At 44.7% G+C, this 19,238-nt stretch overlaps 1 protein-coding gene across 5 annotated transcripts in view; it reads right to left on the bottom strand.

Annotated features, from left to right (window-relative positions):
* Positions 1 to 19,238, bottom strand: part of Farp1 (FERM, ARH/RhoGEF and pleckstrin domain protein 1) — a 275,312-nt gene that overhangs the window by 48,001 nt on the left and 208,073 nt on the right. For all 5 annotated transcript variants that reach the window (XM_021239368.2, XM_004858631.4, XM_004858632.4 and 2 more), the window contains exons 5-12: positions 17,723 to 17,801; positions 11,503 to 11,600; positions 8,625 to 8,739; positions 7,645 to 7,792; positions 4,965 to 5,060; positions 3,407 to 3,570; positions 2,615 to 2,683; positions 262 to 337 (exon numbers count right to left, since the gene is read on the bottom strand). In XM_021239368.2, the coding sequence (XP_021095027.1) occupies positions 262 to 337; positions 2,615 to 2,683; positions 3,407 to 3,570; positions 4,965 to 5,060; positions 7,645 to 7,792; positions 8,625 to 8,739; positions 11,503 to 11,600; positions 17,723 to 17,801 (845 nt within the window). The remainder of the gene's footprint in view (positions 1 to 261; positions 338 to 2,614; positions 2,684 to 3,406; positions 3,571 to 4,964; positions 5,061 to 7,644; positions 7,793 to 8,624; positions 8,740 to 11,502; positions 11,601 to 17,722; positions 17,802 to 19,238) is intronic.

The following is a 19,238-nucleotide window of genomic DNA, read 5'->3' on the forward strand; positions in this document are numbered from 1 at the left end:
AGCTGGCTCCAGGGGACACTTCTATCCCTGAGTTCAGGTCCAAAGAGCAAACTTCACAGGGGCTCAGAACATGGATGATCAACTGAAAATAGGCCCCACTCCAGGGCCTGCTGTGCCCACGCTGGGAGCAGAGGACAAAGCCTCTCCCAGGCTGTCAACTGTTCAGCCCCAGGTAAAGACCCAGGACAGGAAGGCAGACCGTAAAGCCCAGAGCTCAGTGGTGGAAGCTGGTGAACAGAACCGTGTATCACCACTCCTGACCTGTTTTGGCACTTCTGAATTTGGTTCTGTAGGATGTGTAGCAAGGCTCCTGATGGAATGAATCTTGCTGTGTTTCCTGGAAGAAATCATACAAGAGAACAAAAGTTAAGAGTTTTGTTTTTAAATGAAATGAAAGAGCCTCTGGCTTGTTTGTTTATTTCCTTATTTCAATAGAGGGGACTGAACCCAGGGCCTTTGCAGTGAGCTCCATCCCCAAACCTTTTTTATTCTGAGACAGGGTCTCTCTAAGTTGCCCACACTGGGCTTGAACTTTGAGATCCTCCTGGCTCAGCCTCCCAGAGTGCTGAGGTTACAGGCATGTGCCATCACATTCAGCTAAAGGGTCTCTGTTTGAAGCCTTAATAACAAAGTCATACTGAAGGATGTTTATAAATGTGACCTGGCAGGATACGCATGGTCATCCTTTTCTAACACCTGCATGGTGCAGGGGTTATGCATATCCTGGAGAAGCTCTTTGCAGTCCCTGGTTCTAGATGTGAAAGGAGCACACATGATCGAGCGGTTACTCCTAGTTGTGGGGAAGTTCATGAGGCAGAGGGGCTGCTGGGCCTTCAGAGGCCAGGAACTACAAGCTGTGGCCTAGCAATATGGAATCACTCCAGGTATCTGGGCATGGATTTTCTAGATCAGTTTTATAACACAGTGACTGCCACTCATCAGCTCACTCTTCCAAAGTGTTAAGCTCAGGGGAAAGAGGTGCCATGTAAAAGAATCTAAAGACTCAGCAGTAGAGAGAAGAGACAAACACAGCTCCTGTATCTTTTCCCCTTCTTGGTGCCCTCTCACTTTCCTGTTCCCAACGAACAGACATTAGAAACTTTTCAAATACTTAGCTCATATAGAAGTGTAAATACCAAGAGATTACATTCCAATGTCCATCAGGTTTGCTTCTCAAATTCACACAGAAAATATTCATTTTGGGAATCAGAGAGATAGCTGGCCACCTCTTATAAGGTACTCAAAGTACTAATTGCTAAGCATCCAAGCAAAGTATGGGGTCATCACTAGGTACATAAGCAAAAGCCCCCGAAAGTTGCATTTCTAGGTATAGGACATGAGAAACCATCAGAGTTTTGACTCAGGTTTGTTTCAGCAAAATCATAATGACATACTGAAATGACACGACTGTTTATCAACAGGGAGTGAGAGGAATAAAATATAACATACCATAGCACTACAGGACACTTCAAATACATGTCAAGAACAGGGTAGGGTTAAAAAAAAAAAGATGCAGAATCACGTGCAGTATGCAGGTGTTTATGTGAATTAAAAACACAGACGAAGGGCAATTCTGTGTACTCTTCTGGGATGTGTGAATGGAAACATAAATCTGACAGCTGCCTCGGAGAGGGGAGAGGGAAAGGAAGGCTGTGGTTCAGGGGGGGTTTAGCCATTTCTGTAGCCGCAATAACGACAAACAAAGGAAGAAAAAGAATGCCAGAAACAAGCCTGCCGAGATGTTAATGCAGCTCGGTTATCCTTTGTCTGGAATGCTTGGGATCAGAAGTGTTTTAGATTTTGCATTTCTTTGGATTTTGGAATATATATAATAAGATATGTAGAGTGTGGCACCCACATCTAAACACGAAATTCATTTATGTTTCGTGTACTTCTTATGCACATAGATTCCTTGTGCTACTGTGACTTTTAAATGTATTACAATGAAAAAAAGAAAGAAAGAAAGAAACCAATGCACTCAGCAATGCTGGGTCATCCTTTCCTCATTTACCCATCAACTGAGTCCCTCTTGGGTGACAGATCAGTGCCAAAGCACACTAGGTTCTGGACGCAGCTGGCCAGTAGCCACTCACCACCTAGGGGACCAGGGGCCTACTTCTGTCACCTTTGGAGCCTCAGGGTCCCCCAGGTTTCCCAAGGGAATAAAAGAACGCTGACACCATGGAGGTGGTGTAAAGACTTAAAACGATCAGGTCGTTGGCTAGCAACAATAGTAATAGTAATAAATCCTGTTTCTTTTCATCCAGAGCTTACTGAATTACAAAGTTTACAGAAGTACTTTCTAATCATGTCCCTAGATATTTAAAGACTCACGGATGAGCAGCTGTCCCTGTGCCTCAGCTAGCCTTGTGCTCTGCCACCACAGCTCCCTCCTTGTTCTTCCAGGCTTTTCCTCTCCTCTGTCTCGCTCTTGCCTCTGTGCATGCCCCAGGGTCCTCTATGCATGAAATGGTCCTTTCTCCCACACTTGCTGGAGTTGACTGTGGAGCTGGAACTCTGTCACTCAGCAGACCGTCAGCATGGGTGAAGCACCATTTACAGCAACAATGGACATTCCTGGGGTGGATGGAGCTAGCACTGAAGCCCCGCTTACCTTTCAAACTGCACTTTCTTGTGTCCTCCTTCCTTAACGTAGTCGAGAACCTGCTTCTGAGTCCGACCGCTAAAGCGAAGACCACAAAGGAAAGGAAAGGGAAAAGACACCAAGACATTCTCATTTAAACACAAATACAACACACCATCTTTACTTCCTCTCCTGCCATAACTAGGAGACATGCAGGTGTCTTCTGCTAGCCAGGAGCAAAAGCAATCCTAAGAGAACCTGTGTTTGTGTGTTTGTTCAATTTCTTGCTATTTCCCTTGTATATATTAGAAGAATGTTCAGTTCACCAAACCCACGTAAGAACTGTGATTGGTTATGAAGCAACCATTCCATGAGCCTGTGCCTTTCATGAAAGTAAGGGCAATTTGGTAAAGTTAGATTCTCAAGGCCTACCATAGTATTCAATATGTGGGAGACGCTCCGGTATTTATTGAAAAGTGAATGGAAAAACTGAACCAAGACTTGATGGGTAAATCTGTCTATCAGTCTAGGAATAAAAGCAAGTGTAAATAAGGCACTTCTGCTTCTACAGAGAAAGGAAATCCTTTCTGCATTGGAACAGAGTTAGGAGTTCCTGTGGCTGGGTAGCTTGCCAAATGACCCAGAAGGGTGATCCCAGGAGCCAGCTGAGTGACCAAGACCATGCCTCCAGCCAGCTTCCCCAGGCCAATGACTGTTTGTCTCACTGACTTCCTGTATGTCACAGCAGTTGTGATCAGTTAGGAAAAGTCTCAGAAAAAAATGCTCACATCATAAGCAAACGGGGTGGATATGCACCCTTACCTGAACCGAAATGATGAACCTCGACTGAAGAGAACAGGCTTTGGTTTTGGTTTGGGCTCTTCGAAAAGTCTAAAAAAGGCATGATGTTCAACACAGATTTTCCAGAAGGACTTGCAGAAATCCCGACTGGCCATTAGGAATTCCAAGGTATCCTGGTATGAGCTCTAAAAAGAGAAGATACTTTGATGTTTTTTCCCCTCTGCTCAGAGACATTCTGTTGAAATATGAAGAGGGATGGAAGCAAATTTGTCCAATAAAATTTCAGTTATGTATTTTATTAGAGCAAGACCATGAATGCAAAGATTTAGCAAAATATAGTTGTTCCTGATAGGTTGCAGTCACTTTTCAACCATCTTCTTCACATAATGCCTCACAGAAATGGAAACCAGTGGTACAGACTGAGTGGAAGTGATACCACTTGACAGAACAGTCATAAACAAATTATGTCTCCTTGGCTTACACTTCCTTCATAAGAAAAAAACCCAAGTATTAAAATATTTTTTCCTGCCTCTTTAAAATAGCAGAAATACATTTCTTCTTTCTGTTTTCTTCCTCATGGTCCTAGTCAACACTGGCCTTTCTCAGCATTTCTCTGTAACACAGCACACGCCTCAAGCCTCCAAGTGGCCCCAGAAACTATACAGAAAATGAAACTTATTTTCTGGAGAACAAAAGTATTACCATTAGCTGAAAATTTCGTGTCGTTTGTTTCCGGAAAGAGAATATGATAATTTTCTACTCCCACACGGAACTCTGCCAATTTCAGTGGCCACATTACATAAACAGAAGTTACCATAGTACTTCACATTCCCGGCGTTTCCCAACTATTTTAGGGGATGGATTTCACAGTTCTGGGCAGACCAAACTTACAGACATGTGCTGTGGCTCTATCTCTACAAGTCAGCTTTCTGGACTCAAAATGCATTTATAATGGTGTCGGCTTCCCAGTCAGGCCATGGAGGCCTACCTGAACCTTGTTGTAGCTAAGCTATAACCTAGACTGCTGTTGGTCACTTTTTTTGGTGGAGACAGACACCATCTCCTCCAAGGCCGTTCAGACAAAGAAGATGCTATCCTCTCTTTCCAACCCTGTCCCTGCAGAGAGGCCAACACGGTTAGGTGTTCTGTGGGAAATGGGGAGCACCTAGAGAGTCCGTGAGAATGAGCTGTCTGTGATGTGGGCCCAACAGCAGGGACGAGAGAGGTGGGGACTCTTCTGGTGGGCAGGTGGAATGTGGGCTGGGTTTCGAAGTCGGGTCAAGGGGACAGCAACGGCTCAGTTTGTTATTTCCTTCTGTGCAGGTAAAAGACCCTGTCCCCAGATACACATCTGTGCATACTCCTGACCCCTCTGGGTACCATGGCCAACATCGGTGCAGCCAAGCATTTGGACACAGTTATCTACACAGATGCCAGAGCTCAGCTTTATCCACACACCTGGCCTGGGTAGTAGCTGGCCACAGCTTCTGGGTAAGCCCTGCTGAGCACAGTGCTCAACCCCTGCACTGTGAATCGAGCCACAGCTCAGCTGGTCCCCTCTAGCCCCTGAGCCACTTACGTTCACATCGGGGCGGAGCTTGATGAGAAAGCGCTTTCTCTTGAAGCTCAGCTTCCGCACCTTAGCCCAGTTGAAGGCGTTGATCTTGGTGAAACCCTAAGAAGAAAGAGCAGCCGGTGAGCCAGGTTGTGCGTAACAAGCAACCCAGGGAAAAAGGCAGATGGCTGGCCCTTGACTGCTCGGTAAAGGTGCCATCGGCTGGGGCACTGACAGATCTGTGTCTATCGGGGTATCCACATTCCTCTATCATTATTTCTCACTAATTACATGACCTGGAATTCAAACTAAGTCTACTTCCAGAAGAGAAGGAGCTGATCAAGGCAATGATAAAAAGAAAGGCAAATAAAAGTAAAGCCATGACAACCACCTCAATAATTAGCAGCCATCCCTTTTGGAGTAGCAGGCACTATCCTAAGGGCTTTATATTCCTTATCTTATCAAACCTCACAGAAAACCCAGTGACAGAAACTGCAACATGGATGTACTTTCTTTTGCCTCACTGTTAATGTGGCAGGGAGAGGTTTCCACTTGCAGCCTTAACTAGCAGCTATTGTTAACGTACAGTGTGAAAAACCGGGCCACTTGTCCATGGTGGTCACACTCCTGTGTACGGCAAGTTTCCCACAGAATCACAGGGCCGAGGAAGAAGGCCAGGGCCACCACAGCCTCTTCGAGGGACGCACACAGCCTAAGTGGCTCCAGACAGGTGGGATGTGTGGAGGGCCAAGGGGGCCTCATCAGACATGAATCACACCCACCCTGACTGCACCGAAATTAAGATTCCCCTGCGGCCCTGTGAACACTGGGCCCATTTATTCCACATGGTAGGAACGAAGCAACTTGGCACTGGCAGAAGACGAACTCAAAGACGCAGCCTCTGCACATGACTGAAAGGCTGAATCACCATGACTGAATCACCCAACAATGCTCAATATTTAGACTGTATTAAACAAAAGCAAATTAATTCCGTTATGAGATACTTTTTCCTTCCTTCTGTGAAATGTTTCAGAAATGTTTCAAGGTTGTGTTTTTGAAATTTAATAGTGGTAATGAAACTACATTTGGTTTTCTTCCAGTTTTTCTTATCAGGTGCTCCTGGATTATTTATGCAGGTCACCTCAAATACCACCCTGCTCTCAGAATGTCATTTCTGACATGAAACCCATCTCCAACTCTTCTTGGGATGTGATTCCAAGGTGTAATAATTAGCATCTGTCACAAATATCTGATGTGTGAGCCCAGAACTCCTGCAACTCTTAATAAAATATGGAGAACAGAACGTAAGCACAGCTAGCAGAGCTCACGAAGGGCTTTAGGGCAGGCATATTTTACAACTTCAAAACCGGGTGAAATTTGATCCTTTTCATAAGAATGGCAAATGTTTCCTAAGTAGCCATTTGAAATGAAAGCACAAGTTACCTGCTTGTGTTTAAAAGAAAGGTGTTATGGAAACATTTTGGGGAGGTTGCTGTGGTTTAAGTGTGTTCCCTAAAGGTTTATGCACCAGAGGCCTGGTTGCTAGTGGGGTGATATTAGGAGGTAGTGGGGTCTTTGAGAGATGGGCCTAGTGGGAGGTCCTCAGGATGGGCCCTGGAAGGATTAGTGGCATTCTCTGGAGACCCCAGTCAGTCTTTGGCTTCCTGACTGGTGATGTGATCACTTGTTTTCCCATGAGCTCTTGCCACTGCATTATCCACCATGAGGGGACACAGCCAGAGGGCCCTGCTCAGAACTCCTGCCATGCTATTCAGATTTTTAGACTCCAAAATTGTGAGCTAAATAAACCTCTTTTTCTTTGTGTTATCCAGCCTCAGATATTTCATACAACAGAAAAGGGATTATTAATACAAGGGTGGTGCATGTATTCATTATCTTGATCTCACTGATGGTTTCAGAAGAACCTATCAAACTGAACAGTGTAGACATATGCAAGTATGTCACTTTAATGAAGCTATTAAGAGAAGAGCATTGATAAATAAAAAATGGTCCAACAGGCAGATGATTAAGAGAGCACACATTTTATTTTTTTGGCACTGGGGATTGAATTCAGGTCCCTGCACTTGCGCAGCAGGTGGCGAAACCACTGAGCGAAATCCCCGGCCCCTAGAGCACACATTTTTGAGAGTGGGGTATCATTATGCCCTTGGGTAAATAAAATACAGGTAAGAATTCAAGTACAGTGTTTGTTTCTTCTCTAAAATTATTATAGTGCAAGGGTACAGCTTTTATGAATGTATAAAACTGCTCTATCTCAAAAGTATGAATCATGCATTATAAATTAGACGTAAAGTCCAAGGAAGCTGGCTCAACCCAAATTAGATTTTAAAAAGGATCACATTACAGCAAAATGCCATCTTCCAGTATGAAAAGGTGTTTATTCTGGGGTCTGAAATCTTGATTCCATTACAGCATGTTCTAAGCATGGGTCCACTGAGAAATACAGGCTTCTGTGGACCTACAAAGTCAATAAACCCAAACGATTCTATAATATAGATTCCCCAATCAGCGCAAGAGCGAACAAAAAAGAATCTGGAAGCCAAGAGTCTGGAAAACAGAAACCTGAGATGTGGTTACGTGTTCCTGTTCACTCAAAAACAGCAATGAGGTCTTAGCTTGGCCACCCACGTACATCAGGGGGAAGGGTCCACTCCCTCCTTCCCTCCCTCACCAGCGCTCTCACCTGAAACACTAGGATCCCAGTGTTGGCCACGGCCAAGTTGATCTTAGTGCCTTCCCTGTCCTTGGCTGGGTGCAAGCGGATTCCGTACATCTCCAGCCGTCGGGCCACCTCCAGGAGCTGGAAATCTGACTCTGCTGGAGTTTGTCCACTGACAAAGAAAAAGTCAAGAGAAAGGCCAGAGGATTTGAATTCCCCGTGTGTATTTGAGATTCAGTAACTTCTCTTGGGAAATAAAAGGCACTTCATTGCAAACAGTGGGGCTCCCAGATCAGATGACACCAAGCCTCCCTTTGGGTAAACCCAGAGCCTAGCAGCTAGGACAAAAGCGCTATTGGTTGGGTAACACAAAACCCCAAAAGTCCATCTCAAACTCAGCCAGATTTTTGGAATCTCAGAGTTTCTTCTAAGGTCACCTAAAAGCAAAACATTGCTGTATTAAACAATGTTCAGTCACAATAACCTAAACCTGCAGACCAAGTTCAAGGCACAATTTCTTTCCTACTCTTGCCAGGCCTCACAGCAACAAGAAGCTCAGAGAATCCTTTGAAAATCTCCTAATCAAAGCACAAACCCAAAAGCAACAACAAAAGTGAGATACCACAAGAATTCTAGATTTTTACCATATCCTTTTGCTGTGCTTAGTTCACCATTTCCCTCCCCCATAGCCTGTTAAGCCAATAATTGGATAGTCCTTGGGTCTTACACTCTCCCTTCTATTCCAAAGCCTCTGTGCCCTAATATTCTAGGCTCATAGGTCTCACAGGAGGCACACCAGGCCCTGGGTCCTTATGGATGAGTCACAACATCCCAGGGAGCCTCTATGCTTTTCTCCCCCTGGCTCTGTGTATTTCATCATGGTTATGGGTGTGAGGTGTGTGTGCACGGGCACGTGTGTATACACATGTGTACACACCCATGTACCCTGGGAGGCAGAGAGTAACACAGCTCAAAGGCAGTATGAGGCCATGCAAGAAACTTACATGTGGTTATGGTGAAATTCCATGATTTTGTCTTCTAGTGCATCTTGCTGAGGTATGTACTTATTTTTCGCTAAGTGCTCTCTGTCCAATGCTTCATCAAAATCCCCAATCTCAGCTACAAAGAAGGAGAAAAAGAAAAATAGGTCAAGTAGGATGAAGTCTTCACAGTTTGCTATATTGCCCAGCTAGCAAGCTAGGAATTAGCAGCCAATATCAGATGAGCCCAGTTTGGGGGACTACCATAAAGGCTCAAGGTCAAAGAAGGGGATACAAGGGGACAGTTAACATAAAAAGACTCCCGCTCCTCAATGCTAACAGTTGGAAAGAAAATTTCACAGTCATCTATCTTCAGCCATACATGTTCTTGGTATCAATCTTTATTTTAATATACATGTTGCAATTGACACATATTATTTGCATATATTTAATGGGTACAGTTCAGCCTTTCAATACATGTATACAATGTATAATGATTAGATCAAAGTCATCAGCATATTAATCACCTCAACATATACCATTTCTTTGGATTGAGAACATTCAAATTCCTCTCCACTCACCATTCAGAAATATTCAATCATTGCTGTCAACCACAGTGATCCTACCACAGAATTCAGAAGTTCTTCCTCCTTTCTTTCCTCCCCACTCACTTAGGGGTGCACTTTCCTTCTTGGCAGTAAGATGAAGCATGTGAGTGATCACTTTATAACTTCCAAACAGACCCTGGAGTTGTAGGACTTCACAAAATCACCCCCTGAAACTCTTATATATAACAGTGCGGAACCCAAACCCTCAAAGTCTTTATCGTGGAGAGTAAAGAGAACTGTAATTGGGTGTAAATGTAGATAATGTTTTCTCAAAAGTTGAAAGGGACTTTATTAGTTTTATATTCCTGTTGTCAGAAATAGTGAGTCAGCCTGTAAAGTCTTATTCATTTCTATCCGTAACAAATACAATGCACTTGCTCATGTAACCTCAACACAGGCCTCAACATTGCTGTAATGTGGAAATTTAAAGCATAGAACTTTAAAAGAATAATTGTACTTTGGCTTAACAACACAGATTCACAATTTCCATAAGTTCAGGTGACAACTTCCACAAGGGCCCTGAGACACGGTTTTCACTTGGTATCCTACAGTCAGTATAACAAGCGGAATAAAAAGTAATGACCAGAGCCCAGGCTGTTTTGATGAAAAGCAAGTGAGCGGTTGCTTTTGTTTTGTTCTATGGAGCAGCGTGTCTGTCACACTTTGGGCAGTCACTCCAGTCCTATGCTGCGTAATGCCATAAATCACAGCCACGGAGGCTTGCTCTGCACAAAACAGCACCAACTCATCTGCAGCAGCTGGGCCGCCGGAGGAATCCCTCACTCGCTAGCTTCCTCCTGCTAAGAGCAGGCACACGCTTGCCTAATTCAAGTCAAGCTGCTGCTCTCCATCACAGAAAACAGCACAGAAGTGAGGGACATCCCGGGCACACTGCCATCATTATCTATGGTACCTAGACAATGGTGACTTGATTTTTCTGCATTTCTCTCTCTGATCTCAAGAAAATACAGGTAGTTATGATTTTATAAAGTCACCGTGAACACTGAATTAGTGACTACTGAACCTCCACTCCTAGGGGAAATTCAGGGTTAGGCTCCTGCAAAACTCCTGAAACAACAATTTCATCAGCTGACTTTTTTATGTGTGTTTCTGCTGAAAGACGTCTTGTTTAATATACATCGTTGATTCTTTCACACTGAACTCACGGCCAATGCTTGAATGAGACTCATCTAACACACTTAATTTCTTCCTGAGGCACATCACGCTGCATGTGGGGACACTAAACAGCCCTTCAGCACATGCCGTGGGGCCAATTTAACTGCTGAAGTCACTAACAATAGCACAAAAATTGCAGAAGCGTGGCATTAAACAGACCACGGAAGAGGATGCTTGTTAACATCTGAGAGCTGAGGGGCCGGGGATTTAGCTCAGTGGTTCTGGTGCCTGCCACACAAGCGCAAGGTCCCAAGTTTGATCCCCAGTACCAAAAAGACAAAAAACAAAACAAACATCTGAGAGCTGAAATGTGGTGGCAGAGCCCAGCCTTGTCCCACTCAGCTGGGAATGGGTGTGTCAGGCAGCTCCATTTCTCACCATCTGCAAGTGATGGTCAGGTCAAAGTACCCAAGTACTATTAGTAAATGGGTGAATTTGCAATTACAAAACTTCAGTGCCGTGAGGACTGAGTGAGTAGGGGGAATCAACTTAATTCTAAATTTCTTGAGCACTTTTATTTTAGGCTTTTTATCACCTATGGATTTGGTGACACACCTTCCCATCATTCAGTATAAATGGGTGAAGCATTCTGGCTTTTCCTTTGGCACCAGGACAACACATCTATGACTCTTTCCTTTTGAATCAGTTTTTCAGTGTGCCCTCCTCAAAGGCAATGGGATCTATGACTATGAAACTCACTTGCTCCCCTAAGCATTCTTCTCCTCTGTGAAATAACTCCAGAGAGAAGCGACGGTGATGGCAGTTTTGTGTCTGAAGGGTAATGTGCCATATTTCTAACAAATATTAAGTCCACGGGCAGGAAGAGCAAGTTTGGCCTATCTGGCCACCATCCATCCAAGTTTCTCTTTTGAGACAAATGAGATATCAGTGCATACTCATGCTTCAGTAAAAGAGATGAACACCAGAACCCCGAACACATAATGTTAACATTTGCCAGAGTGCTATTTTTTCCTCCACCTCAGGCATTCATGCTTACGGCAAAGACAATGCGTTCTTACGGCTGTTTTTGTGTGTCTGTGTGTGCATGTGAGTTTTTTTCTTCTAACAATCAGATCACTGTGCCGTTTCCAATATCCAAGGAAGCTGACGGAACTTACATTGTACAATGTGTGAGATCAACAGCGCGGCGCTGGTGTCATTACACATCAACCTGCCATGAGCCAGGTCCTGCTTCACCTGCAGAGCAAACAGGTACCTGCGAAGGCCAACAGAGATGGGCGTCACACAAGGGAGCAGAGGGTCACGTCAGAGGTGGGTTCGATCCTGCAGCCTGTGCACATCACGAGAAACTAAAGACAGGTGCACGAACCAAGTGCCAAGAAGGGCTGCGAGTGCCAGAAGGTGCTGGTCACTCTGGTGTCATACTCAGCGCCCTAGAACAGTAGAGAACAGGCAGGCATATGCTGTGATCTTTTCACATAATGGCCAACATGTTTCATTCTATAGAGGGAGTCACAAAAGTGTAAAACTAATAACCTACAACCGTGTGTGTGTGTGTAACATTTAAAACTTTTTCACAGGATCAGCCAACATACTCTAAAGTGGCTTCATGGCTCAGATAATAATAGCAGTCTATTGTTGGTGGCACGAGCTTTGCAAGTGACTCAGGAAGACAAAAATGCCTTTTTGGTAATGTAATATTCACTTTAGCTACTTCCATAAGCCTTACTTACCAGCCCTGTAAAACACAATTTAAGTCATTTTTAAATTCTTTTCTTTATATTGTTGGGTAAAGCAAGTCAGCATTTTTGGTATAAGACAGTGATGGTGAACCTTTTAGAGTTTTCAATGATGCAAACAGCCCACTGTGGCTCACATGCCATGGGTTCGCCAACACTGCTATAAGAGAAAAGAAATGTTTATACATCAAAGAAATGAAGTAAAAATCTATGCAAGGTTAAAATAGGTTTGAAAATATCCACATAAACTCATATATTTTTAGAAGGGTACTGACTAGTTTTGCCCAGTGCCTGGAAACTGTGTCTCCTCCCATAGCAACCCTTAGCACCCAGATTCTGTCCCTCGTGCAGTACCCAGTGGAAGGACACAGGTAGGTCCCTGGAATTTCTACAGACACTGGGAAGCAAGGCAGCTTTTGAAAATAAGTAAGTTATATCAGAAGGGCAAAAGAAGTATCTTAAAGTGGCCTCCAAAGGTTATGACCACCTGAACAGCAGTAAGAATGATTAAAGTGAATCAAAACTTGCTGAATTAGTGAAAATCTATAATAATTATGAGAGAAAATTGAATCTATTACCATAGAATAGTTAAAACAATTTTATAATCAAAAATGGTCACCAAATGTGAAAAACTGAGCTTGCAGCCTGCTTTTCCAGCGGGAGGCATCTTGGGATTGTCAAAGAGCCCACAGGGATGAAGTAAGGCTTTACTTCACAGAATGCCAACTTACAAATGGCAGGAATGATGAGATTAGAAAATCTTTGTTCCGTAACCTCTAAAGAAATCACTGACTGTAGCAAAGATTACCAAGCAGTAATAATATCACTTAGGAAACTGTAGAGTCACATGGGGATGAAGGAACGGAACTTTACAATGGAAAGATCAGAATGTCACCACTTTAAACCACTGAGCAATCTTAGCATCACCAATGAGATGTGGAGTATGTAAAACCACTTAGGATGGACTCCGGCCAAAAATGATTAACTGCATCCAACAAGCCTTTAGAACAAACCTCCAGTTTACAGGAAAATACAGAAGTTTGAAGAATAAACTAAATAGCACTATAAGGACCCAGACAAATTCAGGAGGTAGGATATCATGAAGGGGAAAATATGAGAGACTATCCTCGATTTAAAAGGCCCAGAGGAAATAACAAGTAGCTATAATATGTGGTCACACAGTGAACCTTACTTCAGAACAAACAGATGTAAATGACAGCTGGGGGAAAAGTAGTGAATTTTAAGTATGGCCAAGGTGTTGGATGAGATGGAAAAAGACTACGAAAAACCAGAGAGGATATCATACTAACATGATATGCAACATGATGTAAGTAAAAATACCAAAATATTTCTTAGTCTTTTATACTCTTTCTATGCTGTATAGTTACTATCTTTGTAATAACAATTATTTTTCATTTTACGTTTTTGCAATGCTGGGGATGGAACCTAGGGCCTTGTGGGTGTTTGGCAGGCTCTACCACTGAGCCTCACCCGCAGCTCCATTTTTAATTCTAAAAAAAGACCTTTCATGATATCAACAACTGAAGTTCCCATAAGCATTAAGTGAGATAACATGTGGAGAACACAGAGACTAGAACAAAACATTCAGTAATAAGAGAGTCACTAATCCTCTAAGTCATTTGGGATGTTCCATTATTAAGAACTGAAAAACACAGAAGCAACTGTATAACCAGCAAATAAAAACAAAACCAAACCAAAAACCACTGTGATCTACCGGCTGACAAGGGTGACCTTTATCCAACCTCCCTAAGCTTGTTCTCCTTCTTTCCCCCCATCCACCTCATCTGTCTCTGAAAAGTCAGGGGGAAGCAAAGTGGAGAATATGAACCAACTCAGTCATCCACTCCAGATCCCAATGGGATCTCCCAATGGGATCTCCCAATGGGATCTCCTTCTGGATTAGACAGAGCCCAACACTTTGCTGACCTACATGCTTTAATTCTAACATGTGGTTAGTTTTTCAAATAAGTAGGAGGGCTTTGTGTTTTAAAAGCATGACAGTTTGAATATTTTCCAACTCAACAGTTCCAACACAGAGCCCTACGTTTACACAGGAGCACACAGGGACAGTCACTGACCTAGTCTGGCTTCGGGGACCTTTGAGTGCCAGTCTCCTGGGGGCTGCGTGGCAGCAGTGGGCTCTGGCTGTGCACACAGGGATGAGGAGGGCACATCCTTTCTAAAGACTCAAGGAAGAGAGTGTCACCCTGATTGTGCTGACTGTCCCTGCTCCGAGGCCCAGGTAACATGAGAAATGCCTTCCTGTACTGTCTGTCACCCCTCTTAGCGCCACAGGCTGTAAGCTGAGCGCACTGGCTGCGATGCCAACTTCAGACTCAGAGAGACCTCTGCCACTCTAAATGGAAGCCAGTCCAATCGGATGCACAGGTGCGGAAGCTGACTTTAATCTGCTAAATAAAATGAAACCAAGGAACACGCTGAAAACCAAGTGCTCACAGTGGAATTGACTCTCCCTGGAGAAGGCAGGCCCAGGACTAATGAGAGGGTGTCACTCAATGGAAATGGCAAGTAGCACATCACAGCCATCCCGGGCCTAATGTGCAACCCATCTATTCTCATTTACCTCACCTGGGAGCTCTTAATCTCTCTTCTTTGCTCATTAAATGAAGTGATTTAGTTTCCTTGCTAGTCTAGGGGAATGTCAGCCAGTGTTCCAGAGCAGCAAATCCAGCACGATGAGTGACTTAGGACAAGAACCCAGCCAGATGGAACAGGCCAGGCCTTGGAAAGAGCCGAGGCTTGAGTGTTGGCACAGGAACACTGACTCCGAGCTCTGCAGTGAGCTAAGCTTCTTTCCCGGGGACCCCTGCTTGCTGTTTTCACCCTGCTCCTCAGTTGGCGCATTTCTCCTTCCAGAACCCTGGGTGCTGCTTAGAGTCCACTGAATGTGTAGTTCAATAAATAGAAAGGAATTCAGCTTCCTGTTGAAGAGTGAGGTGCAATTTAATCTCTAGCTATATAAACGGGAAGCAGAAAGCTATTCCTGGAAGCCAAATAACCAACTGCAAAGCTACAGTCACACAGGCCCTGCTACCTGCAGCAGACCAGACTTGCTGCCTCCCTGTCTCCTCTGCAAAGCACCAATGACACGGGGCTTCTCCCAACCTCTGAGAGCCACCAGAGAAAAGTGCCTGACATCCTCATGGTCTTGTCCTGAAGGCGCATCTCCTACAGGAATCTGAGTGTGGCAGCCTCAACACAGTGGAGTGCATGTGGCACTTTGTGCCACTGTGGGTGGTGATGGGAGGGGAGGAATACAGTAGAAATCTCAGATCAATTTTATTCAACATTGAACCAAACGAATTTTCTTCTTGGAAAGGGTTTCTAAAATATCAATTTGCACAGGAGGCAGAAAATGAAAACAACCCAAACCAAAACCTGCCTGTTGAGTGATGCTTGTGTAGCCAGGAATTTACCAGTGTTGACAGAGGAGCTGGCAAGGGCTCAGGCACTTTGGTTTCAAGGGAAAAAGTTGCACAGAGCTTTAGAACAAGATCAGAATGGTAGAAAAGTTGATTCGCAAAAATGAAAAAGGTGCAAAATAATTTGCAAAGTAGAATTTTCAGTGGAAAAATGGAAGAGGGCTTCATGCCTGTAACTTCCTAAGCAGGTGACTGGCAGGAAGAAAAGCACCAGCTGACCACCAACTGGACTCGTCCTAGATTTATTTCAGGGCACTGAGCTTACAGCAATCATGTTCCAACACAAGAAAAGCAGCCCCAGAAATTGCTAGAGCAGCCCCAGGGAAGACCTGGGTCGAAGGTCTAAGGCCTCTGCAGCTCAGCTGCCCCTCCTCCACACTAAGGTCTATTAAACTGCAACTATTTCCCAGAAGGCTGATGGCTTTGGCCAACCCCTGGCTGCCTTCAGCTCCTTCTCTGGTTTGCAGGTTATGAGTGGAGGCAGACAATCAATGGCGACTCAGGCAGAAAACGAAGCAGTAGGATGTCTTCATGCAACCCCACTCCTTTCCTGATCGCCTTCATGAGATAGCTGTGCGAAGGCAGATAGGTCTATTAAACATAACTGGCTAGACTCAACTCTGCCTCTGTTCTTCCCAGTCCTCTACTTCAACCTTCCCCACTGTAGTAATGGCCACCACCACCCACCCTATTGCTCAAGTCTAAGATCTGAGGGTCCCCTCTGTCTTGGCCTGGACTACTGCAAGGCCGCCTCACTGGGCTCCTTGTGATTTGCACTCTCCCCTCCAGCACCTTCAAGACATCTAGCCTTTCAACACTCACGTACCATCAGGCCTCTCTCACACATCCCTGCACAGTGTCCTCACTGTTCCTGCCTCAGGGGCCCTTTCCAAAGAATCTGAATGTATGGCGCTTGACCCTGCCGTGGGCACTTACTGCCCGGTCTGTCTCTCTGGAAAGCTCTTCCTCAGAAAATGCCTCATGGTCCTCATCATCAGGCCTGGCACCTAACGTCATCACCCAGTCATTTCTATCACTTCATCCTACTTCGATTACCTCCAGACCTCTTATCGTGATCTGACATTTTCCTGACTTAGTCATTTTCTGTTTCCACAAGAGTCAAGGCTTCTCTTTTCACCACTACCTTCCCAAGGCCGAGACCAGTGCTTGCCCAGGGTGCATACTTAATAAGTACTGGTGACTGGAGGACGGTCTTCACTCCTTTGAGAAGTGAAGGTCAGCGACCCAAGATCCTGTGTTCTGTACTGAGACTGATGAGAGAGATCCAATGGTCTTGGTCTTGCATGGAAGGCACATGTGACAAGAATTTGGCTGGTCACAGTGGTGCACTCGGAAAGGAGCTCCCACAATGGAGGCTTAATCTTCATGAGTTCCTGCCCAGCTGCTCTCTCCTGGAACCCACTGTGCTGTCTCACATTGTAAAATGAGGAGTGGCAGTGAGGAAGATGGCGATGGGAATGCTGGTGACACAGGAACAACAGTGACAATGACTGTGGCGATGGTGATCTGCGTGATGGTGGTAATAACTGGCATTTACAGTGTTCCTACTTGGCTCCTAGTCATGCCCTGTGCTTATCCTGAAAACAACTAGTCGAGTATGCATTGCTAGAGGTGAAATAACAGTGGCACAGAGGACACAAGTAACTGGCCGGTCACGAGGCCAGGAGGTAGCAGGACTGATGGCTGAAGCCATGCCTGACCCAACAACATGCCTGCTTCTCCCACCTGTCTGCACTGTCCAAGAATCTGACCCATGGTTCACGTCAAATCCACCCATCCACACCGGCACCAAAGGTAAACCTTGAACTGATTCCTGGATTCCCAGAAGGGACTCATCTCCCAAAACTACCTCAGGATGTGACAGATATAGGATGAAAAATAGGACATGAACAGGTTGCAAACGCAGTTCACCTCCTGGTCCCATTCTTAAAGAAACCAGGCACAGGGAAAACCTGGAACTGTCTTTCCCCTCATTGTTGTAGGCAGAAGAAGAGAGGAAGGTGAAACTGTGGAGCACAGAACAGATGCTGGTTCAATAAGTGTTGTGAAAATGCTTAATCAATTCAGAACATTAATGTTCTCTTTTCCTCTGTACACTGTAGAAAAAAGAAACCAACCAACAAACAAAAACAGCCAGTTTCCAAACCACTAACCTTGTGAGTTCTTCTTGGAGTTGTGTGTGGTCAGGTGGAAAAAATTTCACCACAAACTTAACAACAACATGCTTTGGCCCTAAGGAAGAAGAACAACACAAGTTCAGTACAGCAATTATTGATCAGTGTTTCAAATGGCACTAATAAAACGACTTTATAAGGTACATTATACACCAAATGACATATCTCCCTTCCAACCTCCCCAGAGTATGTCTGCTCCCTGCAAGCCACTGAAGAACCAGCCAAGTTCTGTGACTCACAGCATGGGAAAACAGGTATCTGCTTTTCGAAAAACTGTGACAACAGTACTACACTGAATGATTAAACTTTCCTTCTGGGGACTTCAATTATACTCACTCTTAAAAAAAGCCATTTGTTGCCAGCAATGTATTGCATTGGCCACTTTTAGCCAAATACAGGCTTTGGATAATTTAAGGAGGAGGTAATGCATACATGTAAGCCGGTTATGCAGTTTATTCGATTTCACTGTCTGTAAGGAACACTTGCTATTGTGCTCATCAGAGATGTTTTAGGGCCCTGGGGTCCCCCTGAGCTCTGGAAACACAAAGGAGAGGGGGCCCTGCCTGTGTCGCAGCCCACCAAAGCCTTCATGAGTGTCTCAGCCGTCTTTCCAATGACAAAAATCAGGAAGCAGATGGTGGGATGGGGAGTTGGAGGGACAGACTAAGAATAAGATGGATAACTTTTCAGAATTAAAAGACAACATCAATTAGATTACAAGATAATAACTGGAGGTGTGAGTCAGGCTTCCGTGTGCTGGTGTATAAGCCACAGTAAAAGAATAGCCTATAGGTTCTGCATTTGGAATGACAGCAGTGAAGTACTGTTGCATGAAATATAAGGCACAACAATGAAGTCCTCTCATTATTATCACTGGCATTGCTGGGGCTGGGGCCCAGAGCTTCACACATGCCAGGTAAGTGAGCTACATCCTAGGTCTATGAAATCCAAATTTTAACATTAGCTTTTATTATGAAAGAAAAAATCCTTTTCCTCTACTTCTTGTGGTCAGACACAAAACATCAACTATATATTTTTGTGATTACACATTAAAATGTAGAAAAACCCCCCAAAACTGATGTATCACAAGGTGAAGATGTTGGCAATCTACACAAAATTGGGAGAAAAGGGCAAAGCACAGGAATGCTGAAGCCAAGAGAGGCAAAGCTGCTTTTCCCAAAGAACCCTAAAATGAGCAGCACCCACGTGTCTGGCCCGGAGCACAGAGCAACAGCAGTGAGATGAGGAAGACGGGAGGGAGGCTACACTGTCGCCGCTCAGCCATTTCACAGAGAGGGACTGCAAAGAGCCCACTCAGGTCCACGCAGACCCTGAAGCTAAGAGGGGCCAGCACTCAGCGCAAAGTGACAGCTTTGTCACACTGGGCCGGTCACAGCACATGGAGAAGACAAACAGGTATCACCCTGCTCTGGTTCCCACCTAACAACCTGCTGAACAAACACCTCCCACCACGAGTGGTGACCCCCTTACAAAT

The sequence above is a fragment of the Heterocephalus glaber genome, unplaced genomic scaffold (assembly GCF_053883595.1).
Source record: "Heterocephalus glaber isolate CG9 unplaced genomic scaffold, H.glaber_assembly_v1.0 deba00001578, whole genome shotgun sequence".
NCBI classification, from domain to species: Eukaryota; Metazoa; Chordata; class Mammalia; order Rodentia; family Bathyergidae; genus Heterocephalus; species Heterocephalus glaber.